The sequence below is a fragment of the Mustela nigripes genome, chromosome 1 (assembly GCF_022355385.1).
Source record: "Mustela nigripes isolate SB6536 chromosome 1, MUSNIG.SB6536, whole genome shotgun sequence".
Classification (NCBI taxonomy): domain Eukaryota; kingdom Metazoa; phylum Chordata; class Mammalia; order Carnivora; family Mustelidae; genus Mustela; species Mustela nigripes.
Genome location: NC_081557.1, coordinates 108066759 through 108087914, shown reverse-complemented (window position 1 = coordinate 108087914; position 21156 = coordinate 108066759). Strand labels below are relative to the sequence as shown.

The 21156-nt window shown below is 35.3% G+C and overlaps 1 protein-coding gene across 2 annotated transcripts in view; it reads right to left on the bottom strand.

Moving 5' to 3' along the window:
* PPP3CC (protein phosphatase 3 catalytic subunit gamma) overlaps positions 1–21156 on the bottom strand; it is a 99084-nt gene that overhangs the window by 22070 nt on the left and 55858 nt on the right. For both annotated transcript variants that reach the window (XM_059371515.1, XM_059371525.1), the window contains exons 4-10: positions 18927–19038; positions 11804–11949; positions 10391–10530; positions 7829–7906; positions 7648–7742; positions 3783–3908; positions 2823–2894 (exon numbers count right to left, since the gene is read on the bottom strand). In XM_059371515.1, the coding sequence (XP_059227498.1) occupies positions 2823–2894; positions 3783–3908; positions 7648–7742; positions 7829–7906; positions 10391–10530; positions 11804–11949; positions 18927–19038 (769 nt within the window). The remainder of the gene's footprint in view (positions 1–2822; positions 2895–3782; positions 3909–7647; positions 7743–7828; positions 7907–10390; positions 10531–11803; positions 11950–18926; positions 19039–21156) is intronic.

Sequence of the window (21156 nt, the reverse complement as noted above, 5' to 3'; positions counted from 1 at the left end):
TGCCTCTAAACCAAATTTTTGAATATTGTGTCTAGCCTTTACAGTTATCTTAAGTCAGGGTTGATTCAAACTATCTAGTACGGCATTATTAAAGTGGAAATCCTTAGTTTATATCACTGAAACCAAAATTGTATTGTGGTTTTAGTGTAGTTTCAGAATGGAATGGTAGAAGTATGTTCAATTCACCATCATAACCTAAAAAGTTATTCTTCATTTCCTTTCAGAAAAGAAAATTAAAAAACATGTATCAGCTGATATCTACATACCCTGTAAAAAATGGGAATGAAAGGATTCTATTTGTTTACTTTTGTACTTAACAGAGTATCTAGTACATTTTCCATATTAGCACTGAAAGCTCTACTCCATTCTTTTTTTAAGAGTTGCACGTAATATCACTCAATCTAACTCAACAAATATTTACTTATCATGCTTACTCTACTATACTTAGCTTTAGGGCTATTTTGGTAAGCAAAAAACAATGTGTCCTAGCACCTGGAAAGTTTACAGTTGAGTGGGAGTAAAATATATTACTCTTATAATAATAAAAATAAATGCAAAATTACAATTCTATCAAACGCTAAGGAGAGGTACACGATATGAGATAGCATGATGGGGTACTGGATCTAGTCAGGGAGGTCAGAAATGTTACATGAGGATGTTACAATAAACTGAATGAAAGCTAACCAGAAGAGAAAGGGGGAAAAGAGGCTTGCATAAGGAAAATAATCTTCTATGTAGAGAATCTATCATATGGATATGTCATAATTGATTTACCCACCTCTCTGCTGAGGGACGTTTAGACTGTTTTGAATCTGTTGACATTATGACAATACTTTAATATATATTCCTATATACAATTTTTGGCATAATTTTGTAAGCATATCTTTGGGGTAATTAAGAATCCTTTCTTAGTATATACATTAAGAGTTGACAATCATTTCCTTATCTACCTAGATTTGAATATAAATTCTACTAGATCTATTTCTTACATATTCCATCTTTCCCTAACTTAAATTCTTTATTTTGTTTGAATTTTCTCTTGCCGAATTATTTCCTCAAGAAGAACTGGTTCAGGGGTGCCTGGGTGGCTCAGGGGGTTAAAGCCTCTGCCTTCGTCTCAGATCATGATCTCAGGGTCCTAGGATCGAGCCCCGCATTGGGCTCTCCGCTCGGCAGGGAGCCTGTTTCCTCCTCTCTCTCTGCCTGCCTCTCTGCCTACTTGTGATCTCTGTCAAATAAATAAATAAAATCTTAAAAAAAAAAAAATAAAGGAACTGGCTCATTATAGTGATCTCCTATCTCATACATAAAAATAATTACAAGCTATGCTCCACCTGCTCTTCACCTTCAATGCAGAATCTAAAACAACTATGTTCAGGACCCCCCTCTATCTGCCCTAAGTAAGCTAGGCTTTTTCCACTATGTAGATGGTTTATCCTAACAGTTGAGTGAATCACTTTAGCACAGAGCTTGGAAAACAAGACAGCCAGAGGTTTGAACTCAGGTGCCACCATCTTTCCAGAATCTTCTGCATTCTCAGTTAAGTTAGGACCTACCTTTAAAACTGCCCACAACATACTTGGGAAAAAATATTCGACTACATATATAAAAAAATGTTACTATATAAAGATCCCTCACAGGCTATAAGAAGCAAAAAATAAAAAGGTATGAAAAGGCAAAAGGTATGAATGGACAAATCACAAAAGAAAAATACATGTGGTCAATTAAAAAAAAGTTCATTAGTCATCATAAAAGTACAAATTAAAATTTTAAAAATACTAGACTATAAAAATGATAATAAACAGTATTGGAGAGTGCACTGTGAACTATACACCACACATACAAAATGGAATCTAGTACAGCCTTTCTAGAGGTTATCTGTATCTGATTTAAAATTTTAAGTATTAAATGACATAGATATTCAATTTCTAGAAATTTATCCTATGAAAATAATCAAGAAAATGTTATTCTCAAATTCCTAATACTGCTTTCCTTTCTTTCATACCATATACCAACATCTGACTTGCATTTATTATTTGTTTTCCCTCCCCTAGAATATAAGCTTATTGCATGTAAGGATCTAAATAGTACTTGCCATATATTAGGCATGTCATAAATAATGGTTGTTGACAGAATGTGTAAAGATTTATCTATAAGGATCTTTAAATCTGTAGGGTTTTAAAACAAAAAAATTGGAAAAAAATCCAAAATCCAACAGCAGGGATTGATTAAAACAAAATTATCAATAAAGACAACTAGGTAAGTGTTAAAAATTAGTCTATTAAAAAACTATAATAAAATCTTTAAAAAAAAAAAAAAAAAGGGGCGCCTGGGTGGCTCAGTGGGTTAAGCCGCTGCCTTCGGCTCAGGTCATGATCTCAGAGTCCTGGGATCGAGTCCCGCATCGGGCTCTCTGCTCGGCAGAGAGCCTGCTTCCCTCTCTCTCTCTCTGGCTGCCTCTCTGTCTACTTGTGATTTCTCTCTGTCAAATTAATAAATAAAATCTTTAAAAAAAAAACAAAAACAAAAACTATAAATGCTTATGATACTAATACAGGATTTCACTTTTGTGAAAAAGGTAAAATATATGCAAAGATATGACAGGTAACAATACTAGATCAAGATGTGAACAGTTGGTATCTATGAGGTGGTAGGATTACAGCTAACTTTTTTGTTATTTATGATTTCTTGTATTTTTCAAATTTTATTTTCTGTAATGAACACAATTCTTTTTTCATAAGACAAAGAAAATTATTCAAAACAAACTAAAACCAAAAAACCAATACTTCATTTCTAGTTCAAACAAGAAAAGGCAAGTTTACCTTCAATTTCATCATCGGAAATCAATTCATCATCAGAGCATATGTTGAGAATGTTAACCAGCATCTCTGTGACTATATGATAAGACAAAATAACCCAAAATGTATACAATTAATAAGGCATTTTCTCTAAAATGATAAGAATGTATAAATAAACACACATGTTAAATATAGACAAAAATGATTTGTCATCATGCTATTAAGAGTGATTATAAAGAGTAACATTAAATCTAGACCTTCAGGTTTATATACAATTTGGGGAAATTACTTGCTTCAGTAAAAGTCTGGTCTTTGAAGATTCTATTGTATAATTACTTGATTTCATGAGACTGCTGTCCAGAGCCTTTTCCTCACCAATAGGTATATGAAAAGATTTTCTCCCATTCTACAAGGAAGTTAAGCTACCAGGTCTATGCCCAACAGATTTTTTTATATTTGCATAGCTTATTTATATAGGTGCACAAATAAAATTCTACAGGACACTATTTCCTATTTAAATCTCTTTATCACTGAAGAAATCACTGAAGGAATGCTATAGTGACTTATATTATTTTAACATCCTGATCACAGTAGGATAGCTACTTTAATAATTACAACAAGAAGACCACAATTAACTAGAACTATAATTTAAAAACCAAGTTTAAAAATTAAATAAATAAAATAAAAAACCAATTAAGTGCCATTTAAAAATCTTTGTACTCTCTGAGAAGTGCCTGATGATGCTGATGTACTTACAGACACAAAAACAATCTTTGTTATTATTGTATAAAGCCATCAAAGCACATACACACACACACACAAATCTTTGTAGAGAATAAAGACTTTAGAAAATACTTCTGATAACTTTATTTATTTAGTTTCTGTAAGTTTAAGAAAAACATTTCTGAACCATCAGGAAGCTCATGCAAAAATAAAAGTGTGCTCCATCACTAATGAAGACAACTGATCATCCAGTTCTCTTACCTTTTTCCCCAACAAATGGCAAAGACCATGTGAAAACATCCATAAAGTTTGGAAGCCAATAGGGGTGTGGAGAACAGTTAAACTGCCTGATATTCATGACATTGTTTTCATATTTTAGCACAGCAGCTAAAAAGGAAAAAGCAGGAAAATCTGGTACAGAGGAACATGACATGGCAAATGGTATACTTTGTATAGCTGTGCACCTATTAAACAGAATTCATAAACTTCTATTTGTAAGTTCAGGACTCGTTATCTAAGAGCAGATGGAAAATCTTAGAGCATTTTACACAGTTCATTCTTTTAAGAATTATCCCAAGGAACAAAGTTACCTAAAGATCTCATATAACAAAAGTACAAAAGAAACTAAGCTCTGAAACTTCAAAGGGTCACTACACAGTAACCATCTATAGAAATCTCACATTCCACATTAGAAAAAATTTTGTCATAATTTCCCTTTATAGGCCAAATGGTTACAGTTACAGCTCTCTTTTGAAGGCAAGCATTTTTCACTAAGCAAACACAGCCTGTTTTGCTAGTCATTATCCGGAGCCAAAGATTTTATAAACTCTCTGGGAGTTTATAACATAGCAATTATCAATTCATAGTTGGGGATACAGATGGCAAACTTGGAGCAATTTTTATGGCTCAAAAGTAGATTGTATCATCTCTGCATATTACATAGAGGATTAAAAAATATCCATCTCTCCTATACAGAGTCAGTATACTGCTAACACCACATAAATGTTGAACTTAACCAGTTACCATGAGTATAAGCACTCATCACCATGAGCATGGGCCCTGCAATGCTGTTTGCATTATTGTCTTTAGTCTTACTGTTTTGATAAATAGAATCAGCTATGAAGCACTTCAGAAATGACAGATATAGGTCATTTCCTGGTTCCTGTTTCTCTGCTTATTAAAGGATAGCCTCATGTACTCAAAATTTAAGTTACTGAGCGTCTAAAATGTGTACCATGGGGATTGTAAATACATGAAAGGAGGATCTCCTACTCTTAAAAACCTAACAGTGGATATAATATACATGTCCCATTATTTTCATGTACATATTATTTTATTTAGGTTAGATGAATACATAATTATTCAATAACCCCCTCAATATACACAGGAAAAAGAAGTGAGAGGTGGGTCTTCACAGTGGATTATTAGAAATGAGAGCATAACAAATTGCTTTTGGGTATGTTCTCAGTGGACACAAAAATAGGAAAAGAAATCTTTAAAAATCATGACTTAAGGATCTTTCACATAATCACTGGAACTAAGAAATACTTGGTAACAATATGCAAGAAAGAAAAGCAACAGAAGAAAGAGAAAAAGGAAAGGGGGAGAAGGTTGTCATTTTCAAGAAAGAGGTACTTGGATGGGGAATGACTGAATACCAGGAGACACTTTCATATACCACTCTCTTTCCTAAAAAAAAAAAAAGTCTGAGGAATAACCAAGGAAAATAAGAATGTTTCAAGATAAAGTTACCAATTTTGTCAAAGTCAACAGAAAACCCTGGTAGATGGGACTGTGACTTAAAAGTTCACTAAAGGAATAATCAGTATCCAAACCGGGTTAGAGTCGGGCAGAAAACAAGCTGGCACTTAGTGAGTGAGTGAAGTGACTGCTGTGTTGGTAGCGGGTTTCAGGTGAGCACATTGATAAACCCACTGTGCAGGCAACAGACACTCTTCCTAGTGAGTTTGCTCTTCATCCCAAATATGAGGACTAGGGCCACGAAGTGTCCTTGAAGAAGTTGCCAATACAAGCAGCACATACCATTTATCACGGAAGAAATAAGAAAACTAAGTCTCTAACATATTGGGAATATTAGGAAGAAGAAAATAAGAAATAATGGAGTTAGGAAGAAGCAGAGTGCTGTGGGATAGCTAAGACTCAGAAAAGAATGACGAGATGTAAAAAACTAGATGGCTGAAAGAGAACTGAAGTCAAAGAATTGTTTTTTAAAATGGATAGTAAGCCACAGAGATGACTGATTCAAATCAGATTGAAGTGAGATGTGCCACTCCTTGGTGTCCCTTTAAACAGGCTACGTGGTAAGTATACTGTGGACCTCTTTTAAACTCAACTCCCCAGCTGCATTTACAAGGTATGACTATAAAGTAATGAGACTTAAAAACCACCAAACTACAAACACACCAGACGTTATATATGAGATGAGTGTGGTCCTCTGATATAATCACACTAGGCACAATAACAGTAAAATGTTACAGTATCATAGCAACTTCGAGTTTGACAGACACTTTTAATGTTTATTTTTAGCATTCCAACTTAATTCAACAACCTTCTATGACAGGTATTTTAAAGATACACTGAGGCTCAGAGAAGTTAGTTAAGTGTCATGTTAGCTGTGAATTTAAAAGTGAAGCAGGACTAGACTAAAATTTTTTACTCCTAGCTTAGTGCTCTTTTTAATAACCTTGCTGCCTTACTGTATATTTAGTCCAAAGATGCTGCCACTACTCAAAACATTTTTGGAACTCCTCTTTTGGAATCGCCTCCAGACCCATTTTATAAGCAACACAAGAAAAACCAGTCTCATTACCCTATAATCATACCTTGTTTCGGACCCCAAACAGTATCATCTAGCTTGATCACTCACCTTATTCACCAGTCTTGACTCCAAATAAACTTTTGGCTGTTCCAAAAATCAAATCCACCCTCAAAGGACGAAGATTTCCCATCACTGAGGATAATCAAAAGAATGTGTCGCAGACTCTGAAGGCAATGCCAAAAGAGGAGTTCCGAAAATGCTTTGAACAATGGCAGCATTGTTGGAATAAGCATATAGCTTCCCAAGGTAACTACTGTGAAGGGACAATACTCACTTGGATATATACGTTCTGGCATGTTTGTACAGAAGTTCTATTATTTTATAGTCATACTTTATAAACAACAAAGGCTATTACAGAGGAAGATTGCCCTAATACAAAACTTAGAAACAATGAATCATAAAAAATTAAAAAAAAAAAAAAAGATTTTGGGGTACCCAGCTGGCTTAGTCAGTAGAGTACAGCTCTTGATCTCAGGGTCATAAGTTCAAGCCCCATATTGGGCATATACAAAAATAAAAATTTCAATAGGATAAGGTCTTAGAATTTCTGGATTGAAGGCAGGTTTATATTTAATCCTCTCTGTTTAAACCTCTCTGAGGTTTAGAAAAATAATGTGACTTACATAAAGTCACACTATTAGTTTCTGGCAGGGCTTGGACTAAAATGATTTTTCTGACTTTTTGTACATTATTCATCTACTTGTACCATTCCTCAAGAAAAGCAAAAACAGCTTAATAATTTACAAACAGTATAATTCCAAATAGTGATACTTTATTAAGGTACTGTTCCAAATAAATTCACCAAAGGTAATAATTTATGATAACTATCTAACTTGAACCTGAAATAATTTCTTCTTATGTATTTTTAAAAAGATTTATTTATTTATTTTTTGGGGGGGTGTTGGGGGGAGGAGCAGAGGGAGAAAATCTTCAAACAGTCCCCACTGAGCACAGAGCCTGACTCAGGGCTCAGTCCCATGACCCATGAAATCATGACCTGAGCTGAAACTAAGAGCCAGAGGCTCAACTGACTGAGCCACCCAGGTGCCCCTGTTCTTTTTATATTCTGATTTAGAAGTACACATCAGAACTATTATGAACCTTATTTATATTTACAAAGAGCCTAGTTAGTAATCCTTAGGAGATGAAAACCAAGCAGTAGCCTAAATTCTAAGTTTCTTGGCCTTTGTTTCAATTAAGACCTCTTATATATACACATACATATGATTATATTAGAGCTCAGAATTACTCACAAATTCAAATTCAAATATCACTGGGATCCTTTACCTTTATTATTATAGACATCTAGGTAATTGGGGGCAGAGAAAATTGTAATGAGTGACGGAAAGCCTGTTGTTTGGCTCTTCCTGTACATTCGATACCTGGAAGAGAGATAACAGTCTGTCTGTCTTGGTATAAAAGGCAAAAACTCTGCAGTGATAATTGGTACAGTTTTAATATAACTTACCCAGCATCCTGGGCTTCGTGGGCTCTGATTATTGATAACAAATTATTGTTCTGCAAAAATTCACAAACTGCAGGGTAGCTGAAAAAGAAAATTAGAAAACATAAACCCAGAATTAAAACAACTGGTTTTTATTTTTTAAAGGAGAACTTTTTTAAAGTAGGCTCCATGCCCAACATGGGGCCTGAACTCATGACCCTGATGATCAAGGTAGAGTTACATGCTCCACCAACTGACTGAGCCAGTCAGGCACCCCTCATATATGTAACTTTTGACTCATATATGTAACTTTTGACTCTCTCAAAAGCTGGTCTGTTGAGTAGAAGCCTTACCCATAACATTCAATTGACACATACTTTGTATGTTTTATGTATCATATGCTGTATTCTTACATTAAAGTAAGCTAGAGTAAAGAAAATGTTAAGCAAGAAAAAATAAGCAAGAAAAATACATTTCTATAATGTATTATATTTATATTAAAAAAAACCGTGTTTAAGTGGACCTGTGCAGTTCAAACATGTGTTGTTTAAGGGTCAACTGTATATAATTTTATACATCTGCACATTGACATAGTTGGTTCTTGTTATTTGCAGTAGCTATCTTATAAATACTACATTAGTCAAACCTGAACCACTGTTCCTGGAGAAAATACACAGAGTCCTGTGAGCCTCTGGTCACATTTTCATTAACCAATCAATACATAACTTTGTTTTATGTGTGTTTCTGTGTAAAGACACCTTATTTAACATATACTATTAATTAATTAACATAGAACTCATGGACAGCAGTGCCTTAAGTCATACCCGAATGAAGCTTGTATAACATATATGTATTTTCTCTGTAAAACACATCACAGCCTTCTTACACGTAGAAATACTCAGTAGCACTTAAGCTCTATATTGGGGGCCATTTAACATAGCAAAATTGCCAACAAAAAATGTGAAAAATATTGCACTAAATGGACCACAAAAAGAATGGTGTAATAATAATCTTAAAGCATGAAAGCTGAAACAAGACAGCAAAGCAGCTCCTTTTTAACCTCAGTTAGGAACACACATGGGGTGACAAATTTTTCATCATTCTGAACATGTGCATGTCTGAATGACTGTGATTGTACTGTGAGTGGTGCCTTTGCAGTTACAAGTAATTTTTAGCAGGTAGGCAAATTTGAAGATCAGAATTCGTAAATAACAAGCATCAATTGTATACCCACAGGAATACACTTTAGAAGAACTTCTTGGGGCGCCTGGGTGGCTTAGTGGGTTAAAGCCTCTGCCTTGGGCTTAGGTCATGATCTCAGGGTCCTGGGACTGAGAGCCTGCTTCTGCCCCCCCCCTTTCTCTCTGCCTCTCTGTCTACTTGTGATCTCTGTCTGTCAAATAAATAAAATCTTTAGAAAAAAAAAAAAAAAGAAGAAGAACTTCTGGATCAAAGGCCCTTTGCATTTATAATAGAGAGATGCTGTTAAGCTCATCTCCAAAGAAATCATACCAGTTTATGTTGTACAAACAAGAAAAAAGTATTATGCTCTTTATTTTAAGCAAAAAGAAGTTTTACTTTTTAAGCAAAGTAAAGAGAGGTTTTTTAGGGGTTTAGTCAGTTGAGTGTCTGACTCTTGGTTTTGGCTCAGGTCTGATCTCAGGGTTGTGGGATCCAGCCCTGTGTCAGACTCCATGCTCAGTGCAGAGTCTGCTTGAGATCCTCCCTATGCCCCTCCCCACCCCCAGCATGTGCATATACTCTCTCTCCCTCTCAAAATAAATAAATAAAATCTTTTAAAAAAATTTTAGAAGGGAGTAAAATTTAAATGACTCGGAAAGTAATAAAACAAGGTTGCTTAGAAGAATGTTACAACTATGACAATATTAAGGCTTTTCACTTATTTTATGTGTATTTCATTTAATAAGTGTTTTATATAGGCAATTAACAGAGACTTGAACTAAATGTATGCATTACTTGTCACACTAAAACAGTGGCATTAAAAACATTTAGACTTCAAACCTCTATCTCCCTATTTTTGAACAACAGAACAAAATAAAAGCTCACATACAAGATTTAAGACAACAGCCAACTTCCAGGAAATGTCCTTGGGCTTAGTTCACAATGTCCTGTTCTTTTTATATCTTTGCCTAGAGCAGTGGTTCCAAATGCTAGAGAGCTTTTAAAAAAAAAATAACAGGATTTTCCTGTCTCAGACTCACTGAATCAGAATCTCTGGGGGGAAGAGCCAACAAATCTTTATTTTTAAAAAAAGCTCATAGATGATGTTTGGGATGAAACAATCAAGGTTGTTTGAGTCAGAAAATAACATTTAAGCACTGTAAGATGTTCTGTTCAATTATGTTCAGTATGTTACATTTAGGTCCTAATGAAGATACTCATGTATGAGGGAACAGAATACCTCCTAAAATGTAAAAAAATAAACAAGGATTTTCTGCCTTCTAGTCATCAAAAAATAAAAAAGGATTTATAGTACACAAATTAGGGATATAAAGTACTTATAATTTGATGAAACATATTACAATTGCTCTTCCTATAATTTTATAACCTGGAAGATTAGCTTACCTGTAAAAGTAAGAGCATCCTCGGACGGTGTTGTGAGTGTAGTGCTCCAAGGTCTTCTCATTGCCGTAATCCTCCGAAGGATCAGACCAAAGCAGGTCACACACTGGCCCAAAGGCTGGAGGTTCTTTAAACCTGTCTAACTAGAAAACACACAAAAGCCAAAAGAAGAAAAATCATGAAGGCAAAACAAACAGGTATGGGTCAAATACAAAACAAAACCCTCCCACCCACAAGAACATGTTAGGAGAAAAAGCAGCAAGCCCCAGTAAAGAATTTTTCCTTTAGGAAGAAAATGAGCATTTAATAAATTTGGATACACAATTTTTATTATTTTTTTTAAATAAACTTGTATAACTATCACTGTCATCTAGCGATACTGTAGAAAAGGACTCCTTTACATCCTAGTCTTAAAAGCAGTACCCACCTAATTCAAATGTGAAATCAACCACTATGGAGATACACTATTATTAAGAAAGAATATGTAACGGTTCATTTCAACTGCCTAGGTGAGCAAGAAAGGTTTTACAATTGTTCTGTTCATGGTTTACTTCATTTCAATGGAGATTTCTAGTTTTATTTTGTGAAGGACTTTCATCCTTTCCATTCTATGCAGTGCAGGCATTTCAACGTAAGTTATTAATTTAAGACTTGAGTCACTGCTGCTTTGGTTGTTAGTAGCATAAACACCAAGACAAAACCAGTAACTAAAATAGCTGAGGACTTCTACTAAGTGAAAGGGGAAGTTTTTAATACAATTGATTCAGAACTGCAAAATGCAAGACTTATACTGTAAAAGAGAAATTCTGGTTATTTAAAGACCCTAAGGCAGCAGAAATATAGGCATATCTTCTTATCCTGAGGAGAGTAAACTTTAATTCAGAGAAAAGTCTTATAAATAGAAAAATCTTTAATTTCAGTACCTACATGAGACACAGTGTAGCAATTAAATTCTATCATCTAAAATGTCAACCTTAATGAAATTTCAGAGCTGGAAGTCCTCAGACCATCTATTCTAACTTTTTCATTTCTCAGAGAAGAAAATGTGACTTAGAGTTGAGTTGTTTGGTCAAGGTTACACAATTAACTGCAGGACAGGGATTAGAACTCTGATTTCCTTCCTTTCATATTGCTACAAAATTTAAAGTTTCAGGGCTATACTCAAAATAGGTTATGTTTCCAGTGGGTGAAAATACAGATTTCATTAAAAATTTACATATATTTTCTGGAAGATATTTAGCAAAATGTTAACAGTGGTTGTCTGCCAATAAGGACATCACAAGTGATTTCCACTTTCTTACTTTTGATTATCTATATTTAAAAATTTTCAGCAATAGAGGCATATTAGAGGACTAAAGTAAAAAATAAAACTAAAAAGATATATATACTTCATGAGACTAATGAAAGATTACTTACTTTCTTAATGTCGTCTAAACTAGTAATCTCAGGTGACATCCCTCCATGTACACACAGAAACTGCTGGTTTAAGAGGGCAGCAAGAGGAAGACAGTCAAATGTCTCCATACATGCATCATACACCTGTTCGGAATATTTGATTCGACCTATCAAAAAAAGAAAAACAGTCAAAGGAAGAAAAGCTAAAATTTATCATATGTGAAAAAGGATACTAGACAGAAAATTATGAAGCTACTTCAAAGCGAATTATTTCAGGCCAATTTGAAAACAATCATCTTTATAAAAATATTCTTGAAAAGTTGTAGATAAAAGGTAAAGAAAATCTCCTCTAAAGACAAGTGTGACCTTGGATTAACTTTCCAGCTCTGCTGCCTTGGAAACCTGATAAGGTGAATTTCAGCTATGCTATAAGGCAACATGGCTTATGGTAAAAATTACTCAATTATCTGGTAGGTAACTACAGCTTTGGACTTCTGAGTGGGATGACTCAAGGTAGGTCCCTGTGGCACCTTGGAATCTAAACCAATAAAGCTCTTATGGGCAATATCGGGAATCGTGCTACATGAGGCTTCTAAGCCACAGGGACTCCCTGATCTACCCAAAGTGGATATTGTTTCCTTGAAACTGAACTGTGACTTGGAGTGGGAGGCAAAAGGCAGAAAATCTTTGGACTGCTATATCCACTCCTATGAGGACTACTCCACTGAAAAGGGATGCCCGGATCCCCATTCCTGGACTGTCTCCTTCTAAGTAGATAAATGCCAATATGGCCCACAGTAGTCCTGTAAGCCTGAATATTTTGGGGGAACTAAAAAGACTCCCTGTGGGTACTGAAGATACATAACTGGAAACTGAAGTTTTAAGAGTAATCAATAAAATGTCAGTAATCTTTTGCTATGATTTTTAAGATCTTTAAGAACATTTTGTCCCAATTCTATTTTATGTGAAAAAGTTCATCTTTGGGGTGCCTAGGTGACTCAACTGGTTAAACATCTGCCTTTGGCTCAGGTCATGAGATCAAGTCCTTCATTGGGCTCCCTCTCTGTCTCTTTCAAGTAAATAAAAAAAAATAAATAAAAATAAATGTTCATCTTTATGAACTGTATTTTGGAGTTAAAGAACAAGGAAACACTCCAGTGGGCCAAGGATGGGGTCTCCACAATTACCCAGAAAGAATCTGTCATGAAGTAAGACGTAGAAAGCTACGAGATGGTTTTAGTTTAAAATGAAAGGGAATATTTTCTTCTTCCTTGGCCTTGGATTTCAGAAAGTCAAGAGTGGAGGTGCCTATTGGTAGAGAAGGCAAGAGGCAGCCTTACAGAACTGTGAGCTCCTTCTCTTCCAAAATTCTGTGAAGATGAGACAAGCCTACAGGACCTAGAGAACAAACCTTTAGCAAGTGAGTCAGATTATCTAGCTGATCATTATTTCTGTGTTTACTCACTCATAATTTCCAAGCTTTTAGAAAAGAGGTGTTTAAGGATCAGAGCCTGGTCTTACAAGGCTTCAGAGAATAAAGTGAAGAGTAACGGTCCAGATTTGGGCCAGAGTACAGAACATGGATGGCAAAAATGTCTGGAGTGACCTTTTTTTTTTTTTTTAAAGATTTTATTTATTTATTTGACAGACAGAGATCACAAGTAGGCAGAGAGGCAGGCAGAGAAAGAGGAGGGAAGCAGACTCCCTGCTGAGCAGAGAGCCCGATGCGGGGCTGGGTCCCAGGACCCTGAGATCATGACCTGAGCTGAAGGCAGAGGCTTAACCCACTGAGCCACCCAGGCGCCCTGGAGAGACCTTTTTAATGGGGAGATATAAATGAAAGGACCATATTTGAGGTTAAAAGACCTTCCATTCTAAATGTGAAGATCTTCTCCTTACTGCCAAGGTTTGAGAGCATTAAGGGAGTTTGTGGGTTCCTTTAAAAACTTCAGAGCATTTTATATTACCATGACCACAAGTAAGATCATCTTATTTCACAACATATGCCAACTCTAATAGGACAACCAAGTTAATAAGAGCCATGCCTTATGAATCTTTGCATCTCCTTAAAATTACATCCTTATATTCTGCTTTTTATTTGAACGCTATATATTGCAAAAGTAGATCCATACTGGCCACAAAGTTTATATGAGGAAAAAAGTTAAAACAAAACAAAACAAAAAAACTAACTCCTTTTGTCTGTGGCCAGTGATTAAAAAACCCTTGGAGCCAGAGTTCCCTCTTTGCCAATGTCAATAAAAAATTCCTCTGTAAGAGTCTTAAGCTTGTTTTTATTTTTTTTTAATTCAAGTATAATTGACATGCAATGTCATATTAGTTTCAGTACAACATAGTAATTCAATTCTATATATTATGTAATGCTCACCATGATAAGTGCAGTTACCATCCTTATCATATAGTTATTACAATATTATTGACTATATATCCTATGTCATACTTTTCATTCTTGTGACTTTTTTATTCTCTAACTGGAAGTTTGTGCCTCTTAATCACCTTAAGCCATTTAGTCCATTCTCCCACTGGTTTCCCCTTTGGAAACTGTATTTGTTCTACATATTTACAAGTCTGTTTCTGCTTTTGTTTTGTTTTTCAGATTCCACATCTAAGCGAAATCGTAAGGTATTTGTCTTTCTCTGTCTGATTTATGTCACTTAATATAATACCACCTGGGTCATTCCATGTTATCACAAAGAACAAGAGTTTTCATTCATTTTATGGCTGTTGTGTGTGGGGGCGCCTAGGCGGCTCAGTCAGTTAAGTGGCCAACTCCTGATTTTGGCATAGTTCCCGACCTCAGTTTCCTGGTGTCCCAGGATGGAGCCCTGCATCACTCTTCCTGCTTGGCCGAGTGGTCTGCTTCTCCCTCTGCCCCTCCCCCTGCTCCTGCTTTCTCTCTCTCTCAAATAAATAAATAAAATCTTTTTTTAAAAAAGAAAAAATATTACTCTGTGTGTGTGTGTGTATATATATACATACCGCATCTTTATATTTTTTCTATCAAAGGATACTATGTTGCTTTCATATCTTGGCTACTGTAATTAATGTTACAATAAACATAAGGGTGCATATAGCTTTCAAATTACTGTTTTCATTTTCTTTGGTTAAATCCCCAAGTGATGGAATTATACAGTACTTCTATTTTTTTTTCCTATTTTTAATTTTGTAAGGAAACTTCATACTGTTTTCCATAATGGCTGCCCCAACTTACGTCCTTCTCCCCATCTTTGTTATTTCTTGTCTTTTTGATACTATCCATTCTGACTAGTATGAGTTAATAGCTCACTGTGGTTTTGATATGCATTTCCCTGATGATTAGTGATATTGAACAACTTCTCATATGTCTGTTGGTCATCTGGATGTCTTCTTTGGAGAAAGGTCTACAAATGACTCAAAAGAATTCCTTAGCCTACTACCAAAAGGATACCAAGTCTGGAGAAAGATGGCAAGCAATACAGTGTCTTAATCCCATTTTGTACATTAAAACAGGAGGTTACACAGAAAACAAGTGTTGGCGAGAATGTGCAGAAAAAAATGGAACCCTTGTATACTGCTGGTAGGAATGCAAACTGGTGCAGCTACTGTGGAAAACAGTATAGAGGTTCCTTAAGAAATTAGAAGTAGAGCTACCCTATAGTCGAATAATCACACTACTGCTTATTTACCCAAAGAATACAAAAACACTAATTCAAAAAGATATCTGCACCCCTATGTTTACTGCAGCATTATTTACAATAGACAAGTTATGAAAATAGCTCATATGTCCATTAATACATGAATGGATAAAGAAAATGTTATAAGTATAGGTACAATGGAATATTTATTATTTAACCACAAAAATAAAGAAATCTTGCTGTTTGCAATGACATGGATGGAGCTAGAATATAATCCTAAATGAAGTCAGCCAGAATAGAAAAATACCATATGATTTCACTCATGTGGAATTTAAGAAACAACAACAAAACAAAAACAAAAAAAAAGAGAGAGCGAGAGAGAGGGGAGCTGGGTGGCTCAACTGGTTAAGCTTCAGCTCAGGTCATGACCCCAGGGTTCTGGAATCGAGCCCCATGTCGGGCTCTCTGCTCATTGGAAAACCTGTTTCTCCTTCTCCCACTGTTCCTCCCTGCCCACCCCCGAACCCCTGCCTGTGCTCGTTCTTTCTCTCAATCTCAAATAAAATTTTTTTAAAAAAAGAGATAGTGAGAGAGAGAGAGAGACAGTGAGAGAGAAACCAAGAAACAGACTCTTAACTACAGAGACCAAACTACTGGTTAGGAGAGGTGAGTGGGGAGATGGGATTAAGAGTACACTTATCAGGGTGCCTGGGTGGCTCAGTGGGTTAAGCCGCTGCCTTTGGCTCAGGTCATGATCTCAGGGTCCTGGGATCGAGTCCTGCATTGGGCTCTCTGCTCAGCAGGGAGCCTGCTTCCTCCTCTCTCTCTCTCTCTGCCTGCCTCTCTGCCTACTTGTGATCTCTCTCTGTCAAATAAACAAATAAAAAATCTTTAAAAAAAAAAAAAGAGTACACATCATTATGAGCACTGAGTATAGAATTGTTGAACCACATATAGTATATCTGAAACTAGTATAATACTAATTGTTAACCGTACTGGAATTAAAATATAAAAATTCATATTTTTAAAAACCATATTATGAATCAAATCAAGCCAAAAGAAGTTAATGTTATATTAACATGTGACCAAAATAGTTTACAAAATGTTATTTTCTTCAAGTATATGAATAGGTATATAAATACCAACATATTTATTTTCTGAGGGGTTAGACTGAAGATATTTATATTCTTATTTATCATTTATCTATGTTTTCTCTGATGAATTATATGAATTTGTATAGTAAAATTTATTATTATATTACCTTTATTATTGAAATTTGTTGAAGGCTCACAATGTATCTGTGCCTCAGTGAGTTAAGTGTTCCCCACAGCATGGTGGTCAAGAGAATAGAGTCTGGAACCTGACTGCCCAGATCTGAAGCTTGGCTTACTAGCTGTGATACTCAGCACAAATTACTTAGTTCCCTGTGCTTTGATTTCCTCATCTATAAAACGGGCATAATAATAATACATAACTATATTACAAGGTTGCTGAGAAGATTAAATGAATTCATATATACAAAATGCTCTGAATAACGTCTGGCACATGGTAGATATTATGTAAGTGTTAAATAATGAAATCACCTTATTTTATCTTCACAAAAACCCTATGAAACAAGTACTATTACTGTCTTCATTAAGGAGCTGAAGAAATTGGGCCTACTTGCCCAAAGTCATAAGCTAGTAAGTGGTAGAACTGGAAATTGAACCTGTTCATGCTCTTAATACCATGCATTTCTCCTCCCAATCATTATTTCAAATTAAATATTTAATAGGAAAATAGCCAAATATGTAATTCCCAAAGATTAAATAAGCTGGCTCAGTGTTTTATTTTCATGACAAATTTGAAGCTTCATCCATAAAACAGTAATTTCCGTATCAAAAGGAAATGTACCTCAATCACAGGATCACAGTGGTGATATAAGTTCTTTTTTTTTTTAAAGAGTTTATTTATTTATTTGACAGAGAGAGAGATCACAAGTAGGCAGAGAGGCAGACAGAGAGACAGAGGGAGGAAGCAGGCTCCCTGCTGAGCAGAGAGCCCCATGTGGCACTCGATCCCAGGACCCTGAGATCATGACCTGACCGGAAGACAGAGGCTTTAACCCACTGAGCCACCCCACAAGTTCTAACCAGTATCCAAATTGCAACATTATGGGATGCCTGGGTGGCTCAGTGGGTTAAGCCTCTGCCTGCAGCTCAGGTCATGATCTCAGGGTCCTGGGATAGAGCCCCCGCATCAGGCTCTCTGCTCAGCAGGGAGCCTGCTTTGCCTCTCTCTCTGCCTGCCTCTGCCTACTTGTGATCTCTCTCTCTGTCAAATAAATAAATAAAATGAAAAAAAAAAAAAAAAGAGAGAGAGAGAGAGCTCAGCTTATCAGTGAAAACATCCATACAAAGCAGCACACATGCTCTTTGCACATAAGAATAAAATGTGAAATTCTATTTGTGTGCTTGTTCCAAGATTTATTCACTTTTCAGATGCAGCATTAGAATGAAACATGAGTATCTCTGAAGACAAGAAAAAAAGAAACCTGGTCTGACTAATTAAAGCATGTGAAAAGTAAATAAAAACCTAAGATAAGAAATTCTACCCAAAATGAAACACTTAAAATGTTTCCACATACCTATTGTTCCATCTTCTAAAAATAGTCTGAACCAATTTTTACTAGTCAAAAAAGAAACTCTGAGAAAACAGAGGAAGACTTGGATAAAAATGTTACCTAAAAAAACCTGACCCTTAATTCAGAACAGAGACATCCACAAGCAGCTTTCTTATGACTTACTTACTGTTAAATGCTAATTGTTCCAGGTCCTTGATATGCATTATTTAATTTTCCCAGGTAAAGAAAAGGAAGTTTAATGAGTGATATCCCCACATTTGCCTTATAAAAACAATGCAAATTATTTCCAATTTTTTAACTATTTGGTGAAATGGTTCTCAAATGACAGCAGACACTTTCCAGGCCTCTGGAGCAGCAGGTGTTCTAAACCAGCAGCATGCAGCACAATTATTTGTTGTGCTTTAAAAAGCCTTTTAAGTGCTTGGGGCCCATTCAGGTGATTTTGAAGTTACCAATTTAAAAATATATTATAGGAGACTATTTCTCAAATAGTGAGATAATAGTTATTATATTTAAGTGGTATAACTATGCACAATTTTTATCTTCTTTGGACTTTTCTATGTTTTCCAAATACCTCAAATGTATTACTTTAATATACACAGGGTGAAACTACAAGTTATTTTCAAAATAAACATTTTAAAAGGTAGAATCTTGGTTCTTACCAGAAAATGAAAACCAGGACGCATTTGAGTTTCATTAGTTTGTTTTCTGCATGTTTGGTTCATTTTGGGACTAAGAACAGGGGAACTAAAAAAGTTATGGAAGTGCCTGGCTGGCTCAGTCAGTACAGCAACTTGATCTCGGAGCTGTGAGTTCAAGCCCCACATTAGGAGTAGAGTTTACTTTAAGAAAAAAAAAAAAAAAGTTCTGGAAAAGTGATTATACTTACATTCCTGTTTGAAGGTGAAATACTCTGTAAGATGCCTGCATTCATGATTTCCTCGAAGCAGAAACACTGTTTTGGGATAATTAATTTTTAAACTCCATAAAAACAGCACACACTGTAAGACAAATATAAGGATAAATTTTTATACATGACCATGATAACACATAAAGACAATTTATAGGAATTCAAATGACTTGCTATAATGGTATAGCTCAATGCTATTTCCAAACTGAAACATGAAAACTTCCAGCTTTTTGAATGTGACATGCTATTGCCCTAATCTAGTGAGTAGGCTCCATACATACTTCTCCTTATTTTCTATTCCAATGTTCTATCCAAATATCTAGAACTCTGTGACAAAGCCATTCACATACACACACACATATCCCTACGTCTTAAAATCTGTATTTTATTTAATGAAGAAACACCAGAGACATTTCCACTAAAATAAGGAATGAGGCAAGGATATCCACTATCTTCTGCTACTATTCAACATTATACTAGAGGTATTAACTAATTGAATTAGACAAGAGAAATTAATTAGAGGTTTAATAGTGGGTAAAAAAAAAATCTCTACTTGAAGATGATATAATAATAGTATATCTGACAATGGAATACTATGCAGCTACCAAAAGAAATGAAATCTTGCCATTTGCAACAATGTGGATGGAACTAGAGGGTATTATGCTTAGCAAAATAAGTCAACTGGAGAAAGACAATTATCATATGATCTCCCTGATGTGAGGAAGTGGAGATGCAATGTGGGGGGTTTGGGGGGCAGGAAAAGAATAAATGAAATAAGATGTGATCAGGAGGGAGACAAACCATAAGAGACACTTTTTTTTTTAATTTTTAAAATTTTTTATAAACATATAATATATTTTTATCCCCAGGGGTACAGGTCTGTGAATCGCCAGGTTTAAACACTTCACAGCACTCATCATAGCACATACCCTCCCCAATGTTCATAACCCCACCCCCCTTCTTCCAACCCCCCTCCCCCCAGCAACCCTCAGTTTGTTTTGTGAGATTAAGAGTCACTTATGGTTTGTCTCCCTCCCAATCACCATAAGAGACTCTTAAAGTCACAAAACAAACTGAGGGTTGCCGGGTTGGGGGGGGTTAGGGAGAGGATGATGGGTTATGGACATTGGGGAGGGTATGTGTGATGGTTGAGTACTGTGAAGTGTGTAAATTGGCAATTCACAGACCTGTACCACTGGGGCTAATAATACCTTATATGTTTATTTTAAAAAATTATTTTAAAAATTAAAAAAAAATAATACTGTATCTGAAAAACCCTGGGAAAAGATCAATCATAAAACTAACTCAAACAGGGCATCTGGGTGGCTCAGTTAGTTAAGCAACTGCCTTTGGCTCGGGTCATGGTCCCAGGGTCCTGGGATCAAGTCCCACATCAGGCTCCCAGCTCCATGGGGAGTCTGCTTTTCCCTCTGATGTCCCGTCTCATGCTCTTCTCACGCTGTCTCTTTCTCTCTCTCAAAATAAATAAATAAAAATCTTAAAAAAAAAAAAACCTCAAATAATAAAAGAACTCAGCATTAAGGCAGGATATAAAATTAATATACAAAATCAATAGCCTTCATATACACAATAAATAGGACAAATGGCAGAGAAAGCACCATCTACAATAGAGCAAAGAAGATTAAGCATATAGGAATGCAAGATTAAGCATATAGGAATAAATTTAGTAAGAAATGTGCAAAATTAATACCAAGAAAAACTTAAAATCCTCCTGAAAGACACAAAAATAGGCAAGAACAAATAGAAAAATACTCCTTGTTCTTGGATAGGATGATTCAGCATTAGCTCCTCTTAATTTATAAAATTATTGCAATTCCAATAAAAATACCAACAAGCTATTTTATGGAGTTAGACAAAGTGATACTAAAATTTCTATGGAAAAATAAACATGCAAGAACAGCCAGGAAACAGCCAAGAAAAAAACATTGAAAAAAGAGAACCACATGGGAAGGGGAACTAGTCCTATTTGACATTAAAAGATACTATAAAGCTTCTGTAAATTAAAACAGTGGTAAAAAACAAAACAACAACAACAAACAGTTGCACTGGAACATATATAGGTAAATAAAATGGAATAAAATAGTCCAGAAATTAATTCAAGTTCATACAGAATTTTGGTATAATCCTAGATCACTAGGAGTAATGATGGACATCCTTTTTTTTTTTTTAAGATTTTATTTATTTATTT